This window comes from Armigeres subalbatus, chromosome 1, assembly GCF_024139115.2.
Source record: "Armigeres subalbatus isolate Guangzhou_Male chromosome 1, GZ_Asu_2, whole genome shotgun sequence".
NCBI lineage: Eukaryota > Metazoa > Arthropoda > Insecta > Diptera > Culicidae > Armigeres > Armigeres subalbatus.
This window is the reverse complement of record NC_085139.1, coordinates 251406682-251418632: the sequence shown is the minus strand read 5'-3', so window position 1 is coordinate 251418632 and position 11951 is coordinate 251406682. Positions and strand designations below refer to the sequence as shown.

The window sequence follows — 11951 nt, the reverse complement described above, 5'->3', positions numbered from 1 at the left end:
ATGGAGACCCGATGCACGACGTGGGATTGGTTGATAATGTTTTGCTGGAATTTCTGACTCAAATAGAGAGGAAGAGAGCCGTTTTGTAACGTTAACGAGTAACTCAACTGAAAATTTTATTTTATTACTCCTTATTTAATATCGAATATGAAATCTGTTAGAATCATAACTCAAATAGCTTATAAAAGAAGCTTCTTGTTAGAGTTCCAGATTTTATTGATATTTTTATAGCAATTCTCCAGTTAAACCTAAATCGTTGTTTGGAAACATTAGTCAGGATCAGGTTTTTCCTTCAACAACAAACTAAAAGCATCAACTAAGCCTGAGTGTTGCAAAAAGTGTTCGACGCAGAGATATAGCTGAATGACTCTAAATTTGATTTATGGTTTGCTCAGCTTGCACTCAACCTTGTGAGCAAGTTCACCAAATCGTCGCTTTTTCACCGCAAAAAAAACTGATAAAAGATACCAAACCAGACCACAGACAACGCAGATTTGTGGTTGCAAAAACTCGCAGGTGAAGTACATCCTTGACAAGGAATTTTTCAAGGACATTTGGGACGAGTTCCACCGGCTCCACGACATATGCTGACGATGCGTTTCAAAACCTCATGAACATTTCCTTCATATCGTCAAATTATCGGGAATATCGTGCCAGTATTGGATGATTGGGACGTTTTGTACCACTTGCTGCTAACGTTAGGATGTCGATACCTTGGTGAAGAGACGAAGCGGAAAGATATGGATGTGTCAAGTACAAAACACTCATAAGACAGGTAGTTCTCTACGGACATGAAACTATGACCATGCTCGTGGAGGACCTGCAAGCACTCGGAGTATTTGAGAGACAGAATCTTAGAATCATATTTGGCGTAGTGCAAGAAGACGGTGTGTGGCGACGAAGAATGAACCACGAGCTCGCCCAGCTCTACGGCGAAACCAGTATCCAGAAGGAAGCAAAAGCCGGAAGGGTACGATGGGCAGGGCATGTTGCAAGAATGCCTACCAGAAGCTGCAAAGCTTCTTCTACCAGAAGCTGGAAAGTTTCTTTTACCAGAACCTGGAAAGGTTCTTCAACCAGGCTTCCAGGCCTCTTGAAAGGAGGCTTCCGGGTCTCTTGAAAGAAGACTTCCAGGCCTCTTGAAAGGAGGCTTCCAGGCCTCTTGAAAGGAGGCTTCCAGGCCTCTTGAAAGGAGGCTTCCAGGCCTCTTGAAAGGAGGCTTCCAGGCCTCTTGAAGGAGGCTTCCAGGCCTCTTGAAAGGAGGCTTCCAGGCCTCTTGAAAGGAGGCTTCCAGGCCTCTTGAAAGGAGGCTTCCAGGCCTCTTGAAAGGAGGCTTCCAGGCCTCTTGAAAGGAGGCTTCCAGGCCTCTTGAAAGGAGGCTTCCAGGCCTCTTGAAAGGAGGCTTCCAGGCCTCTTGAAAGGAGGCTTCCAGGCCTCTTGAAAGGAGGCTTCCAGGCCTCTTGAAAGGAGGCTTCCAGGCCTCTTGAAAGGAGGCTTCCAGGCCTCTTGAAAGGAGGCTTCCAGGCCTCTTGAAAGGAGGCTTCCAGGCCTCTTGAAAGGAGGCTTCCAGGCCTCTTGAAAGGAGGCTTCCAGGCCTCTTGAAAGGAGGCTTCCAGGCCTCTTGAAAGGAGGCTTCCAAGCCTCTTGAAAGGAGGCTTCCAAGCCTCTTGAAAGGAGGCTTCCAGGCCTCTTGAAAGGAGGCTTCCAGGCCTCTTGAAAGGAGGCTTCCAGGCCTCTTGAAAGGAGGCTTCCAGGCCTCTTGAAAGGAGGCTTCCAGGCCTCTTGAAAGGAGGCTTCCAGGCCTCTTGAAAGGAGGCTTCCAGGCCTCTTGAAAGGAGGCTTCCAGGCCTCTTGAAAGGAGGCTTCCAGGCCTCTTGAAAGGAGGCTTCCAGGCCTCTTGAAAGGAGGCTTCCAGGCCTCTTGAAACAGGCCTCTTGAAAGGAGGCTTCCAGGCCTCTTGAAAGGAGGCTTCCAGGCCTCTTGAAAGGAGGCTTCCAGGCCTCTTGAAAGGAGGCTTCCAGGCCTCTTGAAAGGAGGCTTCCAGGCCTCTTGAAAGGAGGCTCCCAGGCCTCTTGAAAGGAGGCTCCCAGGCCTCTTGAAAGGAGGCTTCCAGGCCTCTTGAAAGGAGGCTTCCAGGCCTCTTGAAAGGAGGCTTCCAGGCCTCTTGAAAGGAGGCTTCCAGGCCTCTTGAAAGGAGGCTTCCAGGCCTCTTGAAAGGAGGCTTCCAGGCCTCTTGAAAGGAGGCTTCCAGGCCTCTTGAAAGGAGGCTTCCAGGCCTCTTGAAAGGAGGCTTCCAGGCCTCTTGAAAGGAGGCTTCCAGGCCTCTTGAAAGGAGGCTTCCAGGCCTCTTGAAAGGAGGCTTCCAGGCCTCTTGAAAGGAGGCTTCCAGGCCTCTTGAAAGGAGGCTTCCAGGCCTCTTGAAAGGAGGCTTCCAGGCCTCTTGAAAGGAGGCTTCCAGGCCTCTTGAAAGGAGGCTTCCAGGCCTCTTGAAAGGAGGCTTCCAGGCCTCTTGAAAGGAGGCTTCCAGGCCTCTTGAAAGGAGGCTTCCAGGCCTCTTGAAAGGAGGCTTCCAGGCCTCTTGAAAGGAGGCTTCCAGGCCTCTTGAAAGGAGGCTTCCAGGCCTCTTGAAAGGAGGCTTCCAGGCCTCTTGAAAGGAGGCTTCCAGGCCTCTTGAAAGGAGGCTTCCAGGCCTCTTGAAAGGAGGCTTCCAGGCCTCTTGAAAGGAGGCTTCCAGGCCTCTTGAAAGGAGGCTTCCAGGCCTCTTGAAAGGAGGCTTCCAGGCCTCTTGAAAGGAGGCTTCCAGGCCTCTTGAAAGGAGGCTTCCAGGCCTCTTGAAAGGAGGCTTCCAGGCCTCTTGAAAGGAGGCTTCCAGGCCTCTTGAAAGGAGGCTTCCAGGCCTCTTGAAAGGAGGCTTCCAGGCCTCTTGAAAGGAGGCTTCCAGGCCTCTTGAAAGGAGGCTTCCAGGCCTCTTGAAAGGAGGCTTCCAGGCCTCTTGAAAGGAGGCTTCCAGGCCTCTTGAAAGGAGGCTTCCAGGCCTCTTGAAAGGAGGCTTCCAGGCCTCTTGAAAGGAGGCTTCCAGGCCTCTTGAAAGGAGGCTTCCAGGCCTCTTGAAAGAAGGCTTCCAGGCCTCTTGAAAGGAGGCTTCCAGGCCTCTTGAATGGAGGCTTCCAGGCCTCTTGAAAGGAGGCTTCTAGGCCTCTTGAATGGAGGCTTCCAGGCCTCTTGAATGGAGGCTTCCAGGCCTCTTGAAAGGAGGCTTCCAGGCCTCTTGAAGGGAGGCTTATGGACTTCTTGAAAGGAGGCTTCCGAGCCTCTTGAAAGGAGGCTTCCGAGCCTCTTGAATGGAGGCTTCCGAGCCTCTTGAAAGGAGGCTTCCGAGCCTCTTGAAAGGAGGCTTCCGAGCCTCTTGAAAGGAGGGTTCCGAGCCTCTTGAAAGGAGGCTTCCGGGCCTCTTGAAAGGAGGCTTCCAGGCCTCTGGAAAGGAGGCTTCCAGGCCTCTTGAAAGGAGGCTTCCAGGCCTCTTGAAAGGAGGCTTCCAGGCCTCTTGAAAGGAGGCTTCTGAGCCTCTTGAAAGGAGGCTTCCTGAGCCTCTTGAAAGGAGGCTCTGAGCCTCTTGAAAGGAGGCTTCTGAGCCTCTTGAAAGGAGGCTCTGAGCCTCTTGAAAGGAGGCTTCCGAGCCTCTTGAAAGGAGGCTTCTGAGCCTCTTGAAAGGAGGCTTCCAGGCCTCTTGAAAGGAGGCTTCTGAGCCTCTTGAAAGGAGGCTTCTGAGCCTCTTGAAAGAGGCTTGAGCCTCTTGAAAGGAGGCTTCCGAGCCTCTTCAAAGGAGGCTTCCAGGCCTCTTGAAAGGAGGCCTGAGCCTCTTGAAAGGAGGCTTCCGAGCCTCTAGAAAGGAGGCTTCCGAGCCTCTTGAAAGGAGGCTTCCAGGCCTCTTGAAAGGAGGCTTCCAGGCCTCTTGAAAGGAGGCTTCCAGGCCTCTTGAAAGGAGGCTTCCAGGCCTCTTGAAAGGAGGCTTCCAGGCCTCTTGAAAGGAGGCTTCCAGGCCTCTTGAAAGGAGGCTTCCAGGCCTCTTGAAAGGAGGCTTCCAGGCCTCTTGAAAGGAGGCTTCCAGGCCTCTTGAAAGGAGGCTTCCAGGCCTCTTGAAAGGAGGCTTCCAGGCCTCTTGAAAGGAGGCTTCCAGGCCTCTTGAAAGGAGGCTTCCAGGCCTCTTGAAAGGAGGCTTCCAGGCCTCTTGAAAGGAGGCTTCCAGGCCTCTTGAAAGGAGGCTTCCAGGTCTCTTGAAAGGAGGCTTCCCGGCCTCTTGAAAGGAGGCTTCCAGGCCTCTTGAAAGGAGGCTTCCAGGCCTCTTGAAAGGAGGCTTCCAGGCCTCTTGAAAGGAGGCTTCCAGGCCTCTTGAAAGGAGGCTTCCAGGCCTCTTGAAAGGAGGCTTCCAGGCCTCTTGAAAGAAGGCTTCCAGGCCTCTTGAAAGGAGGCTTCCAGGCCTCTTGAATGGAGGCTTCCAGGCCTCTTGAAAGGAGGCTTCAAGGCCTCTTGAAAGGAGGCTTCCAGGCCTCTTGAAAGGAGGCTTCCAGGCCTCTTGAAAGGAGGCTTCCAGGCCTCTTGAAAGGAGGCTTCCAGGCCTCTTGAAAGGAGGCTTCCAGGCCTCTTGAAAGGGGCTTCCAGGCCTCTTGAAAGGAGGCTTCCAGGCCTCTTGAAAGGAGGCTTCTGAGCCTCTTGAAAGGAGGCTTCCAGGCCTCTTGAAAGGAGGCTTCCAGGCCTCTGGAAAGGAGGCTTGAGCCTCTTGAAAGGAGGCTTCCGAGCCTCTTGAAAGGAGGCTTCTGAGCCTCTTGAAAGGAGGCTTCTGAGCCTCTTGAAGGAGGCTTCCAGCCTCTTGAAAGGAGTCTTCCAGGCCTCTTGAAAGGAGGCTTCCGGGCCTCTTGAAAGGAGGCTTCAGAGCCTCTTGAAAGGAAGCTTCTTTGTCGATCCTCTTGAAAGGAGGCTTCCGAGCCTCTTGAAAGGAGGCTTCCGAGCCTCTTGAAAGGAGGCTTCCGAGCCTCTTGAAAGGAGGCTTCCAGGCCTCTTGAAAGGAGGCTTCCGGGCCTCTTGAGAGGAGGCTTCCGGGCCTCTTGAAAGGAGGCTTCCAGGCCTCTTGAAAAGAGGCATACGAGCCTCTTGAAAGGAGGCTTCCGAGCCTCTTGAAAGGAGGCTTCCGAGCCTCTTGAAAGGAGGCTTCCGAGCCTCTAGAAAGGAGGCTTCCGAGCCTCTAGAAAGGAGGCTTCCAGGCCTCTTGAAAGGAGGCTTCCAGGCCTCTTGAAAGGAGGCTTCCAGGCCTCTTGAAAGGAGGCTTCCAGGCCTCTTGAAAGGAGGCTTCCAGGCCTCTTGAAAGGAGGTTTCCAGGCCTCTTGAAAGGAGGCTTCCAGGCCTCTTGAAAGGAGGCTTCCAGGCCTCTTGAAAGGAGGCTTCCAGGCCTCTTGAAAGGAGGCTTCCAGGCCTCTTGAAAGGAGGCTTCCAGGCCTCTTGAAAGGAGGCTTCCAGGCCTCTTGAAAGGAGGTTTCCAGGCCTCTTGAAAGGAGGCTTCCAGGCCTCTTGAAAGGAGGTTTCCAGACCTCTTGAAAGGAGGCTTCCAGGCCTCTCGAAAGGAGGCTTCCAGGCCTCTTGAAAGGAGGCTTCTAGGCCTCTTGAAAGGAGGCTTCCAGGCCTCTTGAAAGGAGGCTTCCAGGCCTCTTGAAAGGAGGCTTCCAGGCCTCTTGAAAGGAGGCTTCCAGGCCTCTTGAAAGGAGGCTTCCAGACCTCTTGAAAGGAGGCTTCCAGGCCTCTTGAAAGGAGGCTTCCAGGCCTCTTGAAAGGAGGCTTCCAGGCCTCTTGAAAGGAGGCTTCCAGGCCTCTTGAAAGGAGGCTTCCAGGCCTCTTGAAAGGAGGCTTCCAGGCCTCTTGAAAGGAGGCTTCCAGGCCTCTTGAAAGGAGGCTTCCAGGCCTCTTGAAAGGAGGCTTCGAGGCCTCTTGAAATGACGTTTAGGGGCCTCTTGAAAGGAGACTCCCAGGTCTCTTGAAAGAAGGCTTCAAGGCCTCTTAAAAAGTGACTTCCAGGCCTCTTGAAAGAAGGCTTCCGGGCCTCTTGAAAGGAGGCTTCCAAGCCTCTTGAAAGGAGGCTTCCAAGCCTCTTGAAAGGAGGCTTCCAAGCCTCTTGAAAGGAGGCTTCCAAGCCTCTTGAAAGGAGGCTTCCAAGCCTCTTGAAAGGAAGCTTCCAAGCCTCTTGAAAGGAGGCTTCCAAGCCTCTTGAAAGGAAGCTTCCAAGCCTCTTGAAAGGAGGCTTCCAAGCCTCTTGAAAGGAGGCTTCCAAGCCTCTTGAAAGGAGGCTTCCAAGCCTCTTGAAAGGAGGCTTCCAGGCCTCTTGAAAGGAGGCTTCCAGGCCTCTTGAAAGGAGGCTTCCAGGCCTCTTAAAAGCAGGCTTCCCGGCCTCTTGAAAGAAGGCTTCCCGGCCTCTGGAAAGCTTCTGCTCCCAGAAGCTGGAAAGCTTCTGCTCCCAGAAGCTGGAAAGCTTCTGCTCCCAGAAGCTGGAAAGCTTCTACCAGAAGCTGGAAAGCTTCTACCAGAAGCTGGAAAGCTTCTACCAGAAGCTGGAAAGCTTCTACCAGAAGCTGGAAAGCTTCTACCAGAAGCTGGAAAGCTTCTACCAGAAGCTGGAAAGCTTCTCGCCCAGAAGCTGGAAAGCTTCTCGCCCAGAAGCTGGAAAGCTTCTCGCCCAGAAGCTGGAAAGCTTCTCGCCCAGAAGCTGGAAAGCTTCTCGCCCAGAAGCTGGAAAGCTTCTCGCCCAGAAGCTGGAAAGCTTCTCGCCCAGAAGCTGGAAAGCTTCTCGCCCAGAAGCTGGAAAGCTTCTCGCCCAGAAGCTGGAAAGCTTCTCGCCCAGAAGCTGGAAAGCTTCTCCCAGAAGCTGGAAAGCTTCTCCCAGAAGCTGGAAAGCTTCTCCCAGAAGCTGGAAAGCTTCTACCAGAAGCTGGAAAGCTTCTCGCCCAGAAGCTGGAAAACTTTCTCCAGATGCCTCTTTTTGACTGCATGCAAAATGTACCTGTAGGATGTGGAAAAAGTGTTTTTTGAGCCACCTTACTGTATACTCATTTGTTATGATATACGATTTTGTATTTGCTGGAAGGTTTTTTTCGTCAATGTACTGGTGGATGCCTACTTCCGGACCTACAGGAGCTTTCCTTGCTCTGGCCAGTCCTAGGTGGTGCCTCAATGACTTCACAGTGGATTGGCCTGCGACGCTTCCAATCATCAACAGTGTAGTTGATGAGATTGATGATCTTGAGCATCTTACAGGCGATTGACACATGCTCCCAGTAAATCAAGTAGAGTCGATCTCGATGGATTGCTGGCGTCATCAGCTCAAGACCCAAAACATTTTTTTTGTTCGTGAAGGGTTTACAAAACAGAATATTCGATACTACCTTCACAGTCTCCTTGTTGATCTGAGGTGTGAGAAGTGAGTTAAACGCTCGCCTGAGTCTATGAGGGCGGACACAGCATCAAAATAAATACAATATGGCTAATCTGAGACGATCATAGTAGATTGAGCACTCGTCTGAGGACACGAGGGTAGAGTCAGCATATTCTAAGCTTATTTTCTTTTCTTCTCTTCAAAGGAAATAACTAAAAAAGTATTTTTGTAAAAATGTAGTGTCTTGAACAAGAGCCCCCATTACCACAGTTCTGGACTCATCGACTGAAAAAAGTGAAATGTTGCTCGAAAGAAACTGTTTGGAGGGGTTTCCCGCACCTCAAATTCGGTGCTGCATTTCATAAAAGTAGTAAAATTGTGTTCAACATTTATTCAGTGCAAGTGGTTGAATTCAAGAACAGATTCGCTTCAACTTGACTCTCAAACAAGATTCTTTCAACAGTAAGAAAATTTATCAACGATTAGTCTAAAAACGTGTATTTTGTATATTTTGTATAGCAATCAATCAACTGAACAACGAACAAAATAAATCAAAAATTGCCTACACCCCCTTCACTTCCAAATGACAGTCACATTGGAGTCCACATCGATGTCTTCCTCGATTCGACTGGGCGACAGTCCCGTCTTGCAGCAAATCTCGTCCAAGCTGTTCAGTCCGGTGTACAGTTTGTGCCTCGGGCTCGGATAGGAACCCGTAAAAATCGGATACTTATTGATGCAGCGAATCAGACTGTGCTGCAGTCCGAACGTGACCAACTTTCGCTCGTCTATGCCGTTATCGCGCGGACACAGCCGCTGACAAAGCGCCCGCAGTGTCACCCCGTGCGTCATCTGCGAGTAAAGCTGCATAATTCTGTGCAGCGATGGAAGTCGCTTCGGTTCGCTCTCAGCGTGATGCAGTTGAACGTAGCGACGGCAGTCCTCGGCGAACTGATGGTCTTTGCTCAGGTTTTGCAGATTTCTGGTGCACATGTAGACGTTGCTGTATTTTAGAAGGGGGAATAACTGGACCACGCCGTAGTAGACCAAATTCTGTATGCACGATTTGACGAGTTGGTTTTCGACATCGGCTTCGGCAGCGATCCGTGCCACGTGACTGATTCCGTTGATGAATGGGACCACTTGTTGGGTTGTCAGATCCCACGATTCTAAGGAGATGTTTTCGAATCCTTTGCAAAGGAGTGGCACCTGATGATCCTGAACGGGGGGTGGATCTGGTTTCAGTTTTGATATTTTTAGATAGATGGTAGTTTCCCCTTCAACGATCGTTGCCACTTGTTTTTCGTTCAGATCACGCAGGATACTCATCAATAGATTCTGAATGCGAGAGTTGTTATTCACATTGGATAGGAAGGCTGTTTCTTCCTCCATCATTAGAAGATATTCGGAGAGCTTTTTGACGACCGGTTCGTACTGAACGGAGCGAGCCCAACTATCACACACAAAGCACAGGTTGAAGTAAAACGCATTTCTAGGATAGCGCTGATGATCGATTCGAACAGGATATCCGATCACTTTGTGACCAAGGGCATTGCTACTCATAATATAAATTTCGTTAAAGATATATGAAATTAAGTCTTAATCGAAATACTCACACAGTCAGCGTGTATCGCTGCAGTTGCGGTTTGGGAATGATGAAAAACCGTATCGAGTCGAATACCTCTTTCGAAATGTAATTATCGGGTACCTGACAGCTGATTTTCGAGCCAGCCACGGCATGAAATTCGCTCAGCAATATGCACCGAATGGGTCCCTCGCGGCCGCAGCCCTCATAGAACTGGTTGGTCTGATTGACGACGGCCATTTTCATTGTTGCTGGAATCTTGTTATCGGTACGCTGCAAATTGATTCCGAGGCACTTTATCAGCGACTCCTAAATGAAGTGCCATCACCACTGGCTCGATAATCAACCACTTCAACTTCACTACTGCGAGCATATCAGCTGTTGAATGTTTGTTTATGTTTTGTTTTTGCTTTGCCTGATAACGAGTGGAATTTATGATTCTTTGCTAGACTGGAAGGCAAAAGATAGAGGACTTGCAAGCAAGTTTCGATGGAAGATTTTGCATGATCGAATTAGTCGTTGAAAACGACGAAATTTGGTGCCGTGACCAGGATAGGCGGTTCGGTCTCAAAGGATCAATTGCGGTTCGGTTATTATTATTATTATAGAGTTTTGGCATTTCCTCAGCAAGCGTGCTGGGAATTTTCACCTATCCCGGGCAATCTGAATGCCAAAGGGGATTAGGCTCTGTGGATCTCATTCGCCGGTTGACATAAAATCCCATAATAAACGTTTGCACCGGATGTATTAGTTATGGTGGTTCAGGAATCTTCTTACGATGCTGCAAGTTCCAAGAACCACTGTCTTTTGGATGCTATGAGATAGTTCCAGCTCTCCTAAGGATCTCAAAAGAGATTTCGGGACGATTCCGGTTGCTGAGATAACAACCGGAATTATACGCACGTCCTCCAGGTGCCACATCTGCTTCAACTCCTCCGCCAAGTCGTGGTACTTCGTTATCTTGTTGGAGAATGTTGTTTGGACATTATGGTCTAGCGGTACAGCAATGTCGATGAGGGTTACCCGCTTCATCCTTTTGTCGTAGACCACAATATCGGGCCGATTGGCACGAATGAGGACATCCGTTATGATCTCGCGATCCCAGTAGAGCTTCACGAAACTATTTTCCAGAACCGGGACAGGCACATATTTGTAGTAGGCGACAAACTGGTTAACCAAGTTGTGCTTTAAAGCAAGCTGTTGGTGCACAATCTTGGCTACTTCGTTATGACGACCGAGATAGGCTGAATCAGCTAAGGCTGAACACCCGGACACGATATGTTCGATCGTCTCTCCTACTGAATTGCACTTCCTGCAGCGGTCCTCCACGTTTTCGTGCAATATATAGTGCCGATAGTTCTTCGTCGCAATTACCCGGTCCTGGATGGCTACCATGAATCCTTCTGTTTCCGAGAAGAGTTCACCCCGCACCAGCCACGTATTCGACGCCGCTTTGTCGATATATTCCAGCTCCAGTTGATGGGGATGCGTCCCATGTAACTCCTTCTGCTTCCACGATGCGATCATCTCGTCGACAGATTTGATGTCGCAATTCAGCTGATAGTCCTCCTGCGCCAGATGCAGGGCACTGAATCCGTGGTCAGCTTCACACACAGCGCGATAGATTTCGTGGCGGTTCTGGCTTTCCACGAAGTATCTTCGCAACTGCTGGATCTGGGAAACACATAGTGTTTGTATATCGGTGACGCCTCTTCCTCCTACTGTACGTGGCAGGGTGACTCTCTCAATGGACGATTTTGGATGGCGCATGCGATGCTTAGTGAACGCCACTCGTACTGCTCGTTCTAACGCCTCCAAGTCAGTCTTGGTCCACTTCACCACCCCGAAACTGTATGTCAAAAAGGGCACAGCAAACGTGTTTATCGCCTTCACCTTGTTGCCAGCCGACAAGAGGCTCTTCAAAATACCGTTGACACGATGCAAGAACTTTTCCTGCAGCTCTTTCTTGATCGTCGTATGGCGAATTCCTTTCAGTTGCAGGAAACCTAGGAACTTGTACGTTTCGCCTTCAACCATGTTTCGAATCTCCTCCTGTTCGTTGACGCGGAAACTATCGGCATCCACCAGGTGACCCCGGTGTAGATGTATGGATCGACATTTATCGATACCAAACTCCATCCGGATGTCATTGCTGAATACCGTTACAAGCCGCAGAAATTGGTGCAGCTTCTCCACAGATTCCGCAAACAGCTTCAAGTCGTCCATAAAGAAGGTGTGGGTAATGTTTGTACTCCTCTCCCCACCCTTCAAATGATAGCCATAGTTGTGTTGGTTGAGTGCTCTGCTAAGAGGGTTCATGGCAAGGCAAAACCATAGAGGACTAAAGGTATCGCCTTGGAATATGCCCCTCCTGATGCTGAGAGTCCTGGACCGTAACACCTTTTCTCCGTCGGTAATGTGTAGGGATGTGCTCCACATCCCCATAGCGTGCTGCATTAGCCTGATGACGTTACCGTCTATCTTATACAACTGCAGTACCTTAAGAAGGTACGAGTGAGGTACTACTAGTAGTAAAATTCTTCTTTATTGTTTCATTTTCTGTTCTACAATTATTTTTTACATGTACAGTGCTCGGCCGGCTTGGCCTCCAACTTCAATTTTAAATTTTTATGTTTACATTGTTATTTAAGTGTTAATATGATATATCATGACGGCCTTTAGGAGGCGCTGGTGTGTTTTTTTAAATTTGATAACCTAACTACTATGTACACTAATATTTACAATAAGAAATTTGATAACCTAGATTGGAACTAGCGCCCTAATTAGAGCCTGATCCGAATGCAAGCAACGGACCCTAAACTTTTCTTTACACTCACCAAAGCGTTCATGTAAGGTTTTTATTCCGGCCAGACGGTGGACCTCGGATGTTCTTGTCCTGGGAGGGGTGTTGAGATTCATCCTCAGGAATTTGTTTTGGACCCGTTGAAGTTT

General features: G+C 49.9%; 1 protein-coding gene across 1 annotated transcript; it reads right to left on the bottom strand.

Moving 5' to 3' along the window:
- Window positions 1-7896: 7896 nt before the first annotated feature.
- Window positions 7897-9394, bottom strand: LOC134212681 (GATOR complex protein NPRL2). Its single transcript, XM_062690739.1, has 2 exons — window positions 9031-9394; window positions 7897-8969 (listed from the first exon to the last, which is right to left on the bottom strand). The coding sequence occupies exons 1-2, from the start codon at window positions 9243-9245 to the stop codon at window positions 7988-7990; spliced, it is 1197 nt and encodes a 398-aa protein (XP_062546723.1). The 5' UTR covers window positions 9246-9394; the 3' UTR covers window positions 7897-7987.
- Between the last annotated feature and the right edge of the window lie 2557 nt (window positions 9395-11951).

Coding starts and splice junctions, on each gene's coding strand:
- LOC134212681 (XM_062690739.1), bottom strand. CDS start 9,245: ATGAAAATGGCCGTCGTCAATCAGACCAACCAGTTCTATGAGGGCTGC. Junction 8,970..9,030: donor CAGCGATACACGCTGACTGT/GTGAGTATTTCG, acceptor TATTATGAGTAG/CAATGCCCTTGGTCACAAAG.